General features: G+C 38.1%; 1 protein-coding gene across 1 annotated transcript in view; it reads right to left on the bottom strand.

Annotated features, from left to right (window-relative positions):
- TACR3 (tachykinin receptor 3) overlaps positions 1-16,271 on the bottom strand; it is a 77,374-nt gene extending 61,103 nt beyond the window's left edge. The window contains exon 1 of the mRNA XM_072755543.1: positions 15,597-16,271. Coding sequence (XP_072611644.1) covers positions 15,597-16,147 — 551 coding nt within the window. The 5' untranslated portion in view covers positions 16,148-16,271. The remainder of the gene's footprint in view (positions 1-15,596) is intronic.
- Positions 16,272-16,753: the final 482 nt, after the last annotated feature.

Genomic DNA, 16,753 nt, shown 5'->3' with positions numbered 1-16,753 from the left:
AATAAATAAATAAAATCTTAAAAAAAAAAGAAAATACAAATTCCCTATAATTCTGTCACTAAGGGACAATATTGCTATATATCCTGGTTCATTTTTCATTTCCTTTATTTATTTATTTATTTTTTTGCAGGGGTGGGGGGGAAGGATGGCTTTTATTTATTTATTTATTTATTTAATAATAAATTTATTTTTTATTGGTGTTCAATTTGCCAACATACAGAATAACACCCAGTGCTCATCCCGTCAAGTGCCCCCCTCCGTGCCTGTCACCCATTCATCCCCACCCCCCGCCTTCCTCCCCTTCCACCACCCCTAGTTCGTTTCCCAGAGTTAGGAGTCTTCATGTTCTGTCTCCCTTTCTGATATTTCCTACCCATTTCTTCTCCCTTCCCTTCTATTCCCTTTCACTATTATTTATATTCCCCATTCATTTCCCTTTTACTATTTTATTTATGCATATGCATATTTATGCATGTATCATTATATCCTGTACCTGTTTATAGTAATATACATTCTCTGTAATTAATATTTTACTGTATGCTCTTTGAATATAAATATTCTTGAAATGTTATTCTTAATCACTACACACTACTCTAAAATGTGCCTAAGAATATCTATTTCTGACCTATTATAATGTGAAAAAATTGAAAACAATAAAGTCATTCTTTGCAACCTTATTTTTTATGGATAGATACTTGGAGTTAGAATTGCTGTGTCTAATGGAATGAGCAATTTTAGTATATACATTACCAAATTGATTTCACAAAATGTTTTTTGATTTCTATTTCCATCAGCAAAAATTTAGAATGGCTGCTTCTCTAACTTTCATTAGCAAGGTATAAAATATTTTGAAATGAATATTGTGAAGATAAATATTTTTTCATTTATTTTGTAATAGTTTTATTCTTTTAAAAATTGTCACATTTTGTATATTTGCATTAATATTTTCTTGATTTATAGGAGCTTATTATAAATTAAAATTATAAACCCTGTGTCTATAATTTATACTGAAAATAATTAAAACAGTTTGCTTGCTATTTAATTATGCTTTAATATTTTTGATTTTGTGGTTAAACTATATGTTTTGGTTATATAGTTTCTTACAGTCAATGCAACTAATATCTTACTCTGTATTCTTCTGCTGTTCTGATGCTTAGAATTTTTTTCCTAGCTAAGATTATTTAATGATAAGATTTTCTGTTTTTTTCTTCATGGTTTGATTGTTATATTTTAACTATTTAGTCTATCTGATATTTATATTAGCACATTGTGTAAAGTGAGACTCTAACTTGTGCTTTTCCAAAATATTAGATAAATTCCAAATTTCTTATTGGACTAACTATGCTTTTTATTAGTTTCTGGTATTTTCTTTGTATAATCCTTTTTAATTCTATTTGCATAGCTTTATAATTTGTATCACTGACAAAGGTATGTTTTTTAAGTTTTTATTTAAATTCCAGTTAGTTACCTTGCAGTGTAATATTATTTTTTTTGCAGTGTAATACTAGTTTCAGGTGTACAATGTATGATTCAACATTCACATACATAACTTGGTGCTCATCACAGTAAATGTCCTCCCTAATCCCCATCACCCATTTAACATATCCCCAACCCACCTCCCTTCTGGTAACCATCAATTTGTTCTCTATAGCTAAAGCCTGTTTCTTGGTTTGGTACCCTCTTGTGCTCTAATTTTTCCCCTTTGCTTATTTGTTTTGTTTCTTAAATTCCACATACAAGGGAAATCCTATGGTATTTGTCTTTTCTGATTTATTTTGCTTAACATTATACTGAGGCTCCATCCAGGTCATTGCAAATAGCAAGATTTATTCTTAAGTAATATAATAATTATCTTTGGTGAATAGAATGGTCTGTATGTGCTAACCAGTGTGCAACTGTCTGAGAAAAAAAAGTATTTATTACCAAACTTAGGCAATTAAGTTGTGATGCCTAACATGCCAGCAGTTCTCACTTAGCAAAGTATGGGAACATGATAATGACTATGCAAGTTGAAACTGTGCAAAATGATCTTAATAATCAATGAGAAAAATGACAGATTTTCTGTAACCTTTAAAAATTTCTGCAAAAAACTTAAAAATCTCTTTCAGTCATGTGTACATAAGGAAATGAAAAAAATAGTAAAACTAATATTTCATTCAGTGTAATTTTAAACATTCGAAATGTTGAAAAATAAGTATGGTTTCTTTCTTTCTTTCTTTCTTTCTTTCTTTCTTTCTTTCTTTCTTTCTTCTTCTTTCTTTCTTATTTCTTTTCTCCTTCCTTCCTTCCTTCCTTCCTTCCTTCCTTCCTTCCTTCCTTCTCTTTCTTTTTGTGTGTGTAAAAGTAAATATCATGACACTTCTGGTTTCTGGGTTCTGCATGCAGAGAGCTTGGAAGTTACTACTTCATCCTAACTAGTAAAAAGTTGCACAGACTGAAAAATCAGCAATGTTTCTCAGATCTGGAGGAGAGGGAAGGATGCAGGGAAAACCACTGAACCAAAGTTGAGCAGACAGGCAAATATCTGAACAGAGGTTCACAAGCAAAAACTCCATCAGAACTAGTATGCGGGTAGGAAAACCTCAGCTGTAGTATATGAATTGCTGGAGGCTCAGAGTGGACATGTCTGAGACCTAAAGACTTCAGGAAGACCCAATCATAAGGGGGCCCACAATATTATCAGAGTTATCTCCAGGAACTTGACCATGTTGCCACAGTAACTATCGGAGAAACACTCCCTCATGCTCTGGCAAGGAGAGGGGGAAAGGAACTATTTGAAACACATTAAAGACTGTTCTTAATTAGGTGCCAATAGGGGAAACTAGTTAGCCAGAGCCTAATCAGACAAGGTATTATCAGAATCTAACTAACTGTCTTAGGGGAAAGGTATAGCAAAATCCAGCCCCGTATAGCCTTCCAAGTAGGAGAAGGGAAGTATCCTACTCTATCATACCCTAGCCTTCCTGTCCTAAGGGGAGAGAAAAAAAGGAAAAATGCATATTAAGTTCATTCGAGATATTTATCAGCAATGGTTCTGTGTGACAGGTGAATGAGTAATATCTTGCATAGCAATGATATTTTAATCTATTATTTAAAAAATAATATTGGATTATACTCATTTTGTTTGATTCTGAAACACTGTAGCCTTCAACATGAAATTAGGATTATGTATGTCTTTGTTGAAGAGATATTGATAACATCTTGATTTAAGGAGTAAAAGATTTTGAATTTATCTTATGCCAAGTAGTTAGCTTATGGGAAAAATTACATACATATATCCATTCAGTTTGAAGGTATATAAAACCAATACACAGGGTACTGTGCCATCTTTTACATTCAATAGGTTTCTTTTTCTGGGAATTCTGAATTGTGATTAAAGGTACTTACTCAACATAAACACTCAATTTTGTGAATATTTTGTTTTCTTCAAAATTGTTTCTTATGCTTTGAAAATCTCCAAGCCTTTTTCTTTATTGATAATTCAGCTGGATATTATAATCATGCATTAGGCTGTATAGAGTATTTAAAATGTTTTATTTTTACTTAAATATTAACTACTCATAGTCAACTTATTAGGAGATAGTTTCTATTCCTCTGTACAATGAACTTTAAAAATGCTTCTACAATTTCTATCTTTTTCTATTCTAACAGTCTACATGTGCTTTCCCCTACTACATATTCTTATAGTTATCATAAATTTTATTATTCACTCATTTAATTGAAATAAAGGTCTTATCTAGTCCTCATAGAACTTACAACCCAGTAGGACAGACAGATAGAAAACAAAAAGCAATAAAGATGAACTAATTGTATAGTATTTCACAGGATCCCTGGGTGGCTCAGCGGTTTAGCGCCTGCCTTTGGCCCAGGGCACGATCCTGGAGTCCCTGGATCGAGTCCCACGTCGGGATCCCGGCATGGAGCCTGCTTCTCCCTCCTCCTGTGTCTCTGACTCTCTCTCTCTTTCTCTATGTCTATCATGAATAAGTAAATAAAAAAATCTTTAAGAAACTGTATAGTATTTCAGAAGGTGATACATATGATAAAGAATAAATCAATTTTAAGTAAAACAGTTATAGTTCAGAAGTAGTACAGGGAATGAGGAATATGGCTATCTGGAGAAAGCATGTTTCACATAGAAAATGAAAAAGGAAAGATCCTGAAGTGAAAATATGCTTACTATATTGCTGAAACAGAGGAGACTAATGATGGTGGAGCAGAGTGGTGGAGTAGTGAGTAGCAGGAGATAAAAGCAGAGAGTAACAAAGGACCAGTTGCTACAAATTTCTATAAAGCATTGTAAGAACTTTGATTTCTGTCCTGAGAGAACTGGGGAGCCATTGGAGAATTTGTTGAGGGGAAAATGATCAGATTCATTACTAACAGGATACCTCTGGTGGTTTCATGTAGAACAAACCAAAAATGAATAAGAGTAGGAGTAGGGAACCATGTTAGGTGAGAAATGGATTAAGACTAGGAAGGCAACAGTAGATATCTTAAGAAGTGATTAGGTTCTACATATATTCTAAATATAGAGGTGTTAGATTTGTCTCTAGATGGATTGGATATGGAGTAGGAAATAAGAGACGAGTCAAGAATATGTTTAAGAGTTTTGACCTGAGGCTCAGATTTTGACCTCAGAAGACTGCAGGAAGAATAAGTTTGAAGGAATGTAAAGAACTCCGTAAAGTCTGGGGACATCTCAACCCCAGGATAGTCTGAGATGCCTGTTAGACATTTCACTGGTAAAGTTGAATAGGTTGTTGGATTTAAGATGCTGGAATACAGCTGAGGGGTTCAAGTTAGATATATTAATTGGTTTCATTAGGATATGAGCCATATCTACCTTGTTTATCCCAATGTGTGTACCATATCTATACAGTGTTTAGTACTTAGAAGGTACTCAAGAAATACCCGTTGAGTGAGTGACTACAAATATAGTGAGTTGTATGCTGGTAAATGTTAAACTACAACCACACTGGGTGAAAAAAATCAAATGGAAAACAAAACTTCCCATTTCTAGTGTTTTCAGATTTTTGTGGTGTAAACTCCTACCATGATTTCTAGCTACCAAACTAACATCACTAAATGTAGAGTTGGGAAGAAATGTGTGGAGTTGAGTCCCTCTAGCCAGTATAAACCAGCTCCAGAACAAAACTGAGCCAACTCTTACCTAGTGATATAATCATATACATATTTTCCTTACTTACAGGTGTGCATAAAAGAGAATTTTAAATAATCTTGATACTTGGGCAGATAGGAAGGAAAAAATCTCATAGATTATAATAAAAGCTCAAAATGTGATATTTAAGCAAATATTTAAAAACCTATGTCACATACCAAACTAAGTTTATCTTGTACCATTAGCCAGGCTTTTAAGCTATTCCACACAGCTGAGATATTATTATACAATTCCTGGAAAAAAAGATTTCATAGCCTATAAAATAATCTATTATAATGTTAACAGTACTCTCTTGCCAGAGCTTTCTTCATAAATTCAAACTCAGCCAGGAAATATGTTTAAAAATGTTGCCATAAGACATCTACCACAAGAATGTCTATACAAAGTTTAATCAAGCTATTTAGCTCTGCAGTTCAAACTATTTGGCATATATCTCAGAGTCACTATTGGTTCTTTAAAAAATATTTAATTAATATTTGAAAAATTTGTGCTGCGGTAAAACATATATAAAATTTACCATTTTAACTATTTTTGAGTGTATAGTCCAAGTATTAAGTACATTCATATTGTTGTGCAGCCTTCACCACTATCCACAGAACTTCAATTAATTAATAATTTGCTTCATGTAAAATAAGCACATGTTGTAGATAATTTAAAAAGAAAAGTACAAAACGAAATAAAGTTACCCAAAGTCTTACCATTCAGAGCAAATAAACCTTTTGCATATATAGAATTATATCAGACTGTTAAATCCATAGTCTAAAAATTCCTCATGTGTTAGAAATCCTGCTGAGTCTAAAATGGGATTCAGACTCTGACTGTGTCTAATGAGGTGGTAGGGCTGCAAACCCCAATTGTGTATTTTGCAGAATTTATTTAATATACCAGTGAGCAGGCTTCAATAAAAATGATTTATGCTCAGAGTTATGAGGCATGGGGAAGAGGAGGTATGGACAGTTCCCCATCCTGGACATATCATTTATTGCTGAGCCCAGGGAGAGAGAATTGCAAGTGGAAGATGAAGGAATATTGGTCATTAGGAAACTGTTAATGGAACAAAGATTAGGAACAAGATCATTTCTTCTAAATGCTCTTTCAACACAAATAGTCATCACAAAAATTTCAAGCACAGAGTAAAGATTGTAACTTATGAATTTTGCAGATTTCGATGCAATGTGCCCAAACAACAGTCTGGAGAAAGACAGTGTTTCCACCTCAAGAGATACTGTCATGCTCTCTACCAGTGTGATGATACTGCTTTTTCTTTTTCTTTTTTCCTTAGGGTGGGATGGGGAGATTAGAAGTGCTAAAGAGGACTACTGATGAACCGTTATCAGACCTTCCTAAGGACTCTGAAATCATTGGAGACTACCAAGAAGTATTTTTTTGTTTTGTTTTTGAGATTTTATTTATGTATTTGTAAGAGAGAGAGAGACAGCGAGAGAGTGAGAGAGCAAGGGAACACAAGCAGGGTGAGTAGCAGAGGGAGAGGGAGAACCAGGCTCCCTGCTGAGAAGAGAGCCCAATTCAAGGCTCAGTCCCAGGACCCTGGGATCACTGCTTGAGCCGAAGACAGGCACCTAACTGACTGAACCACCCAGGCGCCCCAAGAAGTGGTTTATAAGGAAAGGTTATGAACTAAATATATTGATATTTCTGCTAATGTTACCACATTTACACATGTGTGCCTGGAGACTTGAGAGGACTAATGTTATATTCAAATATGGGATTTAAGTTTCTATACAGAATTTCATTTTGGCCTCATAGATGCCCCATCATTTATTTGATCATTTTCTTTTGTTGGAATTTTTAATGTTTTCATTAAACTTTGAATGTTTAATTTAATGTTTTCATTAAACTTTGAATTTTGATTTGAAAAATATCCTTGAGGGGTGCCTAGGTGGCTCAGTTGGTTAAGGGTCTGACTTTTGATTTTGGCTCACGTCATGATCCTAGAGTCCTAAGACGGAGCCTTGTGAAAGGATCCTGCTTAGAATTTTCTTTCTTCCTCTCATTCTGCCCCTCCCCTGTTCTCTCCCATGCACACTCGCTCTCGCTCTCTCAAAAAAAAAAAAAGAGAGAGAGAGAAAAGAAAAGAAAGAAAGAAAGAGAAAGAAAGAAAGAAAGAAAGAAAGGAAGGAAGGAAGGAAGAAAAGAAAGAAAGAAAGAAAGAAAGAAAGAAAGAAAGAAAGAAAGAAAAAAGAAAGAGCCTTGGTGGCTCAGTTTAGCACTGTCTTCAGGTGTGATCCTGGAGACCTGAGATCAAGTCCCACATCAGGCTCCCTGCATGGAGCCTGCTTCTCCCTCTACCTGTGTCTCTGTCTCTCTATGTGTCTCTTATGAATAAATAAATAAAATCTTTAAAAAAAAAAGAGGAAGAGAAAAGAAAAATAAGAAAAATATCCTTGAATATATTGGCAAATTGAACTCCTGAAAGGTTTCGACAAAATATATCCAATTGTTAGGCTAAATGATATAGGATGTTGACATTTTATTTTTTATTTTTTTAAAGATTTTATTTATTTATTCATGAGAGACCAGAAAGAGAGAGAGAGAGAGAGAAGCAGAGACACAGGCAGAGGGAGAAGCAGGCTTCAGGCAGGCAGCCCAATGTGGGACTCGATCCCGGGACTCCAGGATCACACCCTGGGCTGAAGGCAGGCACTAAACCACTGAGCCACCCAGGGATCCCCCAGAATATTGACATTTTAAACTAAAAAAAAAAATGGCAGTTGCATATGGTTGAACCTAAAAGCATATATAAAAATGCCCTGTTCACTACAAACATACTTACCAATCTCTGCCAATTTTAATAAAGAGTTGTATTTCATTATTTTAATTTTCATTTGCTTAATTACTCTTAAGATTCATTTATTCAATAGTCTGGATTGTGTGCTACCATGTGTAAACCACTATGATCAGCGTAAGCATACAAAAGGCACTAAGATCAGAATTGAACCTGTCTTCATGGTGTTTACAAGTCTACTAGAAAAAATATACAAGTCTATTAGAGGAAATTATTAATCAAATATTCCTAAATAAAAATGAAATTTAAGGTATGAAAAAGGCCATGACTGATGTGTTAAGAGAGTATATAAAGGGACATCTAATTTAAATTAGAAGCCTCATGGAAGGTTTCTCTGTAAAAGTGACATTTGATCTGTTATTTAAGAGGAGTACCTTTGAGGCACTTGGGTCGCTCAGTTGGTTAAGCATTTGCCTTTGGCTCAGGTCATGATCCCAGAGGTCTGAGGATCAAGCCTGGTGTCAGGCTCTTTGCTCAGCGGGGAGTCTGCTTCTCCCTCTCCCTCTGCTCCCAACCCACCCAGGTCACTTGTTCTCTCTCTCCTTCTCTCTCTCTGTGTCCCTCTCAAATAAATAAAATCTTTTTTTAAAAAAAGGAGTACATTTGACTAATGAGGAAATGGCAGAAGGAAATTTGAAATGGTAAATTGTTCAAAGATTTTGTGGCAGGGCAGCCTGGGTGGCTCAGCAGTTTAGCACCGCCTTCAGCCCAGGGCCTGATCCTGGAGACCCGGGATCAAGTCCCATGTCAGGCTCCCTGCATGGAGCCTGCTTCTCCCTCTGCCTGTGTCTTTGCCTCTCTCTGTGTGTGTGTGTCTTTCATGAATAAGTAAATAAATAAATAAGATCTTTAAAAAAAAGATTTTGTGGCAAAAATAGAGCATCATACATTCAGGGACTTGAAAGAAGATAAGAGTGCCTAAAACAGAGATTACGCCGGTTGAGCTGTGGTATGAGTATGAGATGAAGCTAGACAGGTGAAGGAATCCAGTCATTATGTCTGGATTAAGAATATTTTTTTTCTCATAAGAGCAATGGGAAAACACTGTAGGATTTTAAGCAGGGGTACAGAATCATGGTCTTATATATATTTTGAAAGCATCATTCTTTGTATGATCATAATGATAGCTGGACTTGGAAAATTGGGGTAGAGACAGAAAAAAGGTAATAGATTTGGGAGCTATTTGAACAACTGAATGGATGCTTGTACTATTTGTTGAAATGGGGAACATTGGAAAAGAAAAAGGTTTAGAGGTAAGGTAATGCATTTGATGGGGTTTAAGGGGCTTTCAGACATCCAAGTGGAAATGTCAAGTAGGTAACTGAATGCATATAACCACAGCTCAAAGAAGGTTTAGATATAGGATTTTAAATTGTGAGCCATTTACTTTTTGAATTTTAAACAAAATATATGTATTGTCTATTAAAAATTTAAAGAACATTATACAGCAAGATAAATCTCTATATTCTTATATCAAATAGTGTCTGAGATCTATAATTTGTTCAATAAATGTTTATAAGTATATTAAATTAAAAATGACATAATGTGACATTATTTTAGTAATAAATGAAAGACATTTGTATTTATGCATGTATATAATATACTAAGCACCAGAGTATGTGTATAAATATCATATATATATGAGATGAGATTATAAATCACAAAATGAGAGTTGAAATACAAATATGAAGATCATAGGTTGGCTATATTTGGGGAGTAGTATAACCATATGTAAATTTAACCTCCTAATATTTAAATTTTTGAATTTTTTGCACCGTGCATATGTGCCTCTTAAAATGAATGAGTGAAAAAAATATTGGAATAAAAGACTGGTAGAGAGGATAGATAAGGATCGGAGATTGGGGGCTGGAAGGAAGATGATTTGGAGAGCTTTAGCCATACCTTACAACTTTGAGTTATCTGCTTCTCAGTCTATATCCAGGGTTCAGGTGAGAAAAATACTTCTGGGGGAAATGTACTTTATCCTTTCTTGTAATTTCTTCAGTGCATCCAACCTGACCATCTAAAAACTGTTCAAAAAGAGATTTGGTATCCTGAGGACTTCATTCACTGAATTCTGCTTTGAAACATGCCTTTAGCTCACCCAGAGGAACCCTTAACAAATAAAGGGACATTTAATTTAAATTGGAAGCCTCACGGAAGGTTTCCCTGTAAAAGTTACCTGCCCTATGACCCAGCAATTGCACTCTTGGGGATTTACCCCAAAGATACAGATGTAATGAAATGCCGGGACATCTGCACCCCGATGTTTCTAGCAGCAATGTCCACAATAGCCAAACTGTGGAAGGAGCCTCGGTGTCCATCGAAAGATGAATGGATAAAGAAGATGTGGTCTATGTATACAATGGAATATTACTCAGCCATTAGAAATGACAAATACCCACCATTTGCTTCAATGTGGATGGAACTGGAGGGTATTATGCTGAGTGAAATAAGTCAATTGGAGAAGGACAAACATTATATGTTTTCATTCATTTGGGGGATATAAATAATAGTGAAAGGAAATAGAAGGGAAGGGAGAAGAAATGGGTAGGAAATATCAGAGAGACAGAACATGAAGACTCCTAACTCTGGGAAACGAACTAGGGGTGGTGGAAGGGGAGGAGGGCAGGGGGTGGGGGTGATTGGGTGGTGGGCACTGAGGGGGGCACTTGACGGGATGAGCACTATGTTGGCAAATTGAACACCAATAAAAAATAAATTTATTATTAAAAAAAAAAAACCCTGTAGGAAACCTGCTTTTGTATTTGTGACAGTGTAGTTGAGGACAGTATCTTCTTTACTGCCCATACAAAGAATTTCTTGAAACCTAATACCAAGAATTCCTTAGCTCTTAAGGAATGTATTATTTTATGGACAGTGTAGGCTATATTACTAATTGTATTTTTTGCATATATATATCAAGAATCTCAGACATATCTTAAGTTCAACTTTAATGATTATGACTCTTTAACTTGATGTCTATGCTATAACTTTACCCTGATTTTGTTCCTATTTTCTCTTTATTTTGTCCAGACTTAATTTTTCATTCATTTATATTTGTCTACTGTACAGATTGTTATGTGTCTTTACAATCCAGAGGAAAACCAATTAGATGATAGAAAAAAAATGAGAGCTCTTTATTCAAAAGTGAAAAATAAAGCCATGGGTTTGGATGAACTTACTTGGGGAGAGAATAAAGTTAGGACAAACTCAGGCCCAGGATTTAGCATTGAGGAACCTATGTATTTAATTACTATATAGAAGCAGAGAATCAGAAATACAAGCATGGAAGACAGGCCAAGGAGGAAGGAGGGGACCTGGGAAGTGGGAAGCCAAGAAGCAGTAGCTACCTGATAGGAATACTACTGAAAAATCAAAGGGTTGAGGACTGAAATGCCTACTGGGTTTCACAACTTATCTTTAGATAGTGTTAGGAGACGAATTCAGATTTGAGTAGTTTGAGGAGCAAATAGCGGGTGAAGGAATGCAGATATGGATTGTAAGCAGCTCATAATTTTATGTTTGTTAGACATTTTTACTTCTATGCGTTTTCTGTTCATATCTTTTGTTCTTTTTATATTAGTGTTGTATCTTGTTAGTGTATACATAAAATATATATACATGTAAATATATAATATATAGATACAAAATTTATATAATATAAACAAGCACTAAAGTCTAATTTAAATGAAGGTAATAATTTTGTCTAATTAAACTCTACAGTCATCAGGATTCTTTAGGAGCCATTAAGAGTGTATTATAACCTGAGAATAGCACAGACCCATGAGTGGATTACAGTGTCTTGAATCTTTGCTGTACTGCATGATCTTGGGAAAAAGAATGGTAGAGGGGATAGATAAGGATCAGAGATTGAGGGCTGGAAGGAAGATGATTTGGAGAGCTTTAGCCGTACCTTACAACTTGGAGTTATCTGCTTCTCAGGCTATATCCAGAGTTCAGGTGAGAAAAGTTCAGCATCTTTCAAATAAATGTCATGTTTAAATGTTAAAATTCAGGGGGTGCCTCGGTGGCTCAGTTGGTTAAGCGTCTGCTTTCCACTCAGGTCATGATCCCAAGGTCCTAGGATAGAGCCCTGCACCACATCGGGGGGCTCCCTGCTCAACAGGGAGTCTGCTTCTCCCTCTGCCCCTCAATCCACTCATGCTCCTTCTCTCTCTCATTCTCTCTCACTGTGCACACTCTCAGTCTCTCAATGAATAAATAAAATCCTAAAAAAATGTTAAGATTCAAAATGGCAAATTTGGGAAGGATGGTGAAGAGAAATGCAAGCTCATTGGCAAATAATTGTAATGTGTGTGGGTGTCTGTGGGCATGGGTATTAGACTTCCAGGCATGAGGGGACTGTGTAGAACTGAAAGATGCTTTCTGAGCTAATAAAAATAGCTTTGCAGAAATTTCTAACAAAGCAAAAGGGAAAATGTGTCAGGATAAGACCAGAACCTGTGACCTCACATGAACATCTTTAGCAGAGTTACTAGTACCATACAAAAGTAAAACAAAACAAAATGTGGTCACAGTTAGCTTGAGGTTCTCCATTTGCAAAATACATGTGTTCATAAAAGGAATACCTACAATCAGGTCTACAATTTCGAAGTTCATAGGAGATTGCAAGCATTTTGCTACAGCTGAAGAAAAGCCATTTGTGCTTGACTCAAAGCTGAAATCATTTTCAAGCTCAGAGGGTCTTTTGATTTTATGCAGAGGGATAGAGTGAGTTAAATATGTTTTCTCTTTAGCCTAGGAGAATGCAATTCAGTTTATATTTAATGAGGATAGAAAGCACAATAACAAGTATTCATGTTGCAGTCTAAATGATGTATTCCTTTATCAATAAGAACTAATTAGGGAACTAATAACCTTTATGATTATTTCAATAAGCATTAATTATATGGGAAAATATAATTTCTGTGAGCATCTGCTATTGCCTATGTTCCATATGGGGTGTAGAGTCCATGCAACCATAACCAAAGGCACTGTGACTCACCTGAAATTTCTCAGGGTGTGTATGGGGGGGGGGGGGGGTCAATCTTGCAAACTTGAATCTACAAAGTAACTACAAATACCACAGGACTAGTATGTCCAGTTCATATTTGATAAGACACTAGTGCAGATGGGATGGTAAACTATTGAGAATTCTAATAATTTATATTCATATAGTCTTTGATTCTAAAAATTATCTTAAGTAGATTTTTCTATATGTTTGTATTTCTTTTTGTCAATGGTATGCTCAAAGTATTACTTTAAATAACAAGTTTTTAAAAAGCTTTTCAGTATCTAAGCCAAACATTCTTCAAATTTTGTTACAAATTGCATGCTCAATAAATTTTGTATTGTTTTGGTGACTGAATAATATTTTCTACTAAAGAAATAGTAAAGAATAAGTATTCATTAAGATCAGGTCAGTGATTGTGATGAAATAGCATTATATTATCAACTGAAATAACTCCAAGACCACTTCAGATTTTGTATAAATGCTGGCAGAAAATAACGGAAAAATAACCCTTGTGTACCCTTCAGACTTTGAAATGCCTATTTCCCACACAGTAAATTTTAATCAAATTTCATAATGAATTATTAATAATAGCTCAAGAAGATTGTGAGAATTTTAAAACATGATATGCCAATGCCCCTCCTGATTCCATTAAAAACCACATGTTTACAAGTAATTAAAAAAAAAAAAAAGGAAAAACGAAACCAAAACAAAACAAAAAAAGGAAGATGCTCAAACCAAAAGAACATTCATTTTATCTTGGTGGAGTAAGGTTAGAGGCAGTTTCACCTATCCCTCCACTTGGAGCTGCTTTGTTCCTACTTTGTATTCCTGTTTCTGTAAAAGTAAAGTGGTGAGATATATGTGGAAGATCAGAGATAAAGGGAAGATTGACAGTTTCAAGGCTTTTAGAAGATATGATTTTGTGCTTATCTTAATTAGTGGCCACTAACTACTGCTCCTTCAGTTTAATCCTCTGAGCCTAGCATGTAAAAGTAGTTATTAAAGATTTATGTTTTCAGTATCTTTGTGCTCACTATTTCAAAATAGTAAGTACAGAGCATGGATTTATGGAAAGAATTTGTTTTTTCTTGTTTTATTTCACAGTGGTGGCTTAATGTAGTAAGAATATTAAGTCTTATTTTATTTTGAAACAGGCTGTTAATATAGAAAAAGTACTTTCTTTTCACAGTTAAAATTGAGGCTTGAAGTTCAAGTCACATCACCACCTCCCCTACATTTCCCATGCAGCTGCCAATCACAGAACAGAGAGGAATCAACTGGTGTTGTTGAAGTTTTACAATAATATTGAATTAAAGTGTAACCAGCTTTCAACAATATTGAATTAAAGTGTAACAATAATATTGAATTAAAGTGTAATATTGAATAAGTAGGGGTTCACCATTGTCTTAACACAAGTATGCATATTCCATAATATTCAATAGGAGAAAGCAAATGCAAACAGAAAATTTAAAAACTTAAATACGAGAACAAATGTTGGTGACTTATCTAGCTTCTTTTAATTGCTTAACAATCTCAGAAATCCCCATTGTAGATGGGGGAATATTTAAAAAAACTATTAGCTATAAATTATTAGCTAATTATTATAAATTATTAGTTAAATTGAATAGCTATAAGGTAGTATGTCTCATTTTTAACCGTTTATTATTTTTTAAATATTATTTATTTATTTATTCATGATAGACACAGAGAGAGAGAGGGAGAGAGAGGCAGAGACACAGGAGGAGGGAGAAGCAGGCTCCATGCAGGGAGCCCGACGTGGGATCGGGACTCCGGGATCGGGCCCCGGGCCAAAGGCAGGCGCCAAACCATTGAGCCACCCAGGGATCCCCTTAACCGTTTATTATTTGAGATTTTCCCCTCATCATTTGAAACATTTGGTTGTATGTAATCTTCCAAGAACAACGTGTACCCAGCTCATAGCCTCCCCAGATCATTGAAAGTGAAATCTAAGGCAAGACACTGGAAACTTCCAGCATAAGGCAGTCTTTTGGGGGGTCATTGTTACCTCTAGTGCATGCTCCATGCCTGGGAGCCCACGCCAGTATTGGCTTTGGAGCAAGGATAGGGAATAGGGCGGGTGGGGATGAGGACCAGCAGACCAGAGAGAAGGGGGAAAGATGGAGGGTGACTCATAGTCCATTTCTCTGACAGAGTAGTGACTACTAGAAAGAAGGAGGACCAAAAGAGACCATGAGGTTTTCAGCGATTGTTTGAAGCCACTCGAGAAAGCTTGCTAGCATTGTTTCCAGCTGAGTTTGTCCTACTTGGAATGACAGATTTCCCCCATCTCCCTCATTTGTCTTCTCAGCCCCTCTAACCGCCCTGAATGGCATCAGGGGGTTGGGGGACAGCGGTGGGAGGCCGCAGAAGCAGAAACTGGCTGAGCCAGTTGGAGGACTACGTGTCAGTGACCTCCTTTCCCAAGAGCTCCTCCTGGGCCCTTGCCTTTAATGGAGATGCATCTGGTGGTGACTGTATCCCACTGCCCGGCCCTCCCCTCTCCCCTCTGCCCTCCACCCTCCACCCCCCACCCCCACCCCCACCCTCCTGCCTCCCTGCCCTCGCCTCACCTGTCCACCGCGATGGCCGTCATAGAGTAGATGCTGGCGAACACCGCCGTGATCGGAAAGAAGTTCTGGAAGCGACAGTAGTTGGCGCCGAAGTACCACTCGCTGTGAAGCGCGTAGATGAAGTTGACCAAGGTGTTGAAGGCAGCCATGGAGGCGTCGGAGAAAGCCAGGTTCACGAGGAAGTAGTTGGTGACGGTCCTCATGCGCTTGTGGGCCAGGATGATCCAGATGACGATGAGGTTCCCGAAGACCGCCACGGCCACCACCAGGCCGTAGGCGAGGGACCAGAGCGCGATGCGCCAGGACGGCTGCACGAACTGGTTGGTGAGGTTGGCCCGGGGCTGCGCCGGCGCCGCCGAGGCCGCGGACGGAGAGGCCGAGAGGTTGCCGGCTCGCCCGAGCAGCTGCAGCCACTCGGCCCCCGCCGCCCCCGCCGCCGCCCCCGCGGCCAGCGCCGCGCTCAGGTTGCCGCCGCCCGCGCCCGCGCCCGCGCCCGCGCCCGCGGGGCCCGCGCGGTCCGTCCAGGCGGCGGCTGCGGGGAGGGAGCCCATCGCCGCGCGTGTCCAGCCGCGGGTCTGCGCGCTGCAGCCGCCCGCCGGGCCGCCCACGCCCTCCGAGCTCTTGCTTCCCGGTCCTCTGGCTGCTGGGCGGCCCGCAGCTCCCGCCTGCAAGGGAGGCGGAGACGCTACCGCGGCCCTTGCTGGGTGGAGATGCTGCGAGCCAGCAGGTGATGCGGGGGGCGGGGGGCGGGGGGGGGGCAAGGGAGGCACCTTCCCCGAGGAGGAGTGTGCGACTCCAGCAGGCCAGAAGGCGGAGAGGGGAGGGAAGGGAGATGTTGGGAGCTGTCACCAGCGGGGCACTCCGGGGGCCCGGGCGCTGCAGCGGGTCTTTATAGTCTCTTGCAGTCCCCTGCTTCGGTGACGTTGTGGGGGCCGGGAGCTGACGAACCCCTTCGTGGGCTACGACTGAGCTCCTCTCCCCAGCGCGCCCTTGGCACGCATCTGGTTCATTCGCTGCTGGAAGCCGCGCGCAGGACCTCAGGGGGTTGAGGCGCTCGGGAAGGGCTGCACTTCTTCGCTTGTAATTGAAATCTGTACAAGATTTTTTTTTTTTCCTCTTTTAGTTTCAAGCTATTTTGCTAAGGTCCATGCTCTCAG

The sequence above is a fragment of the Vulpes vulpes genome, chromosome 4 (genome assembly GCF_048418805.1).
Source record: "Vulpes vulpes isolate BD-2025 chromosome 4, VulVul3, whole genome shotgun sequence".
In the NCBI taxonomy this organism is placed as follows: domain Eukaryota; kingdom Metazoa; phylum Chordata; class Mammalia; order Carnivora; family Canidae; genus Vulpes; species Vulpes vulpes.
Note: the sequence above shows the minus strand (reverse complement) of the source record. Positions and strands in the feature narration are given on the sequence as shown.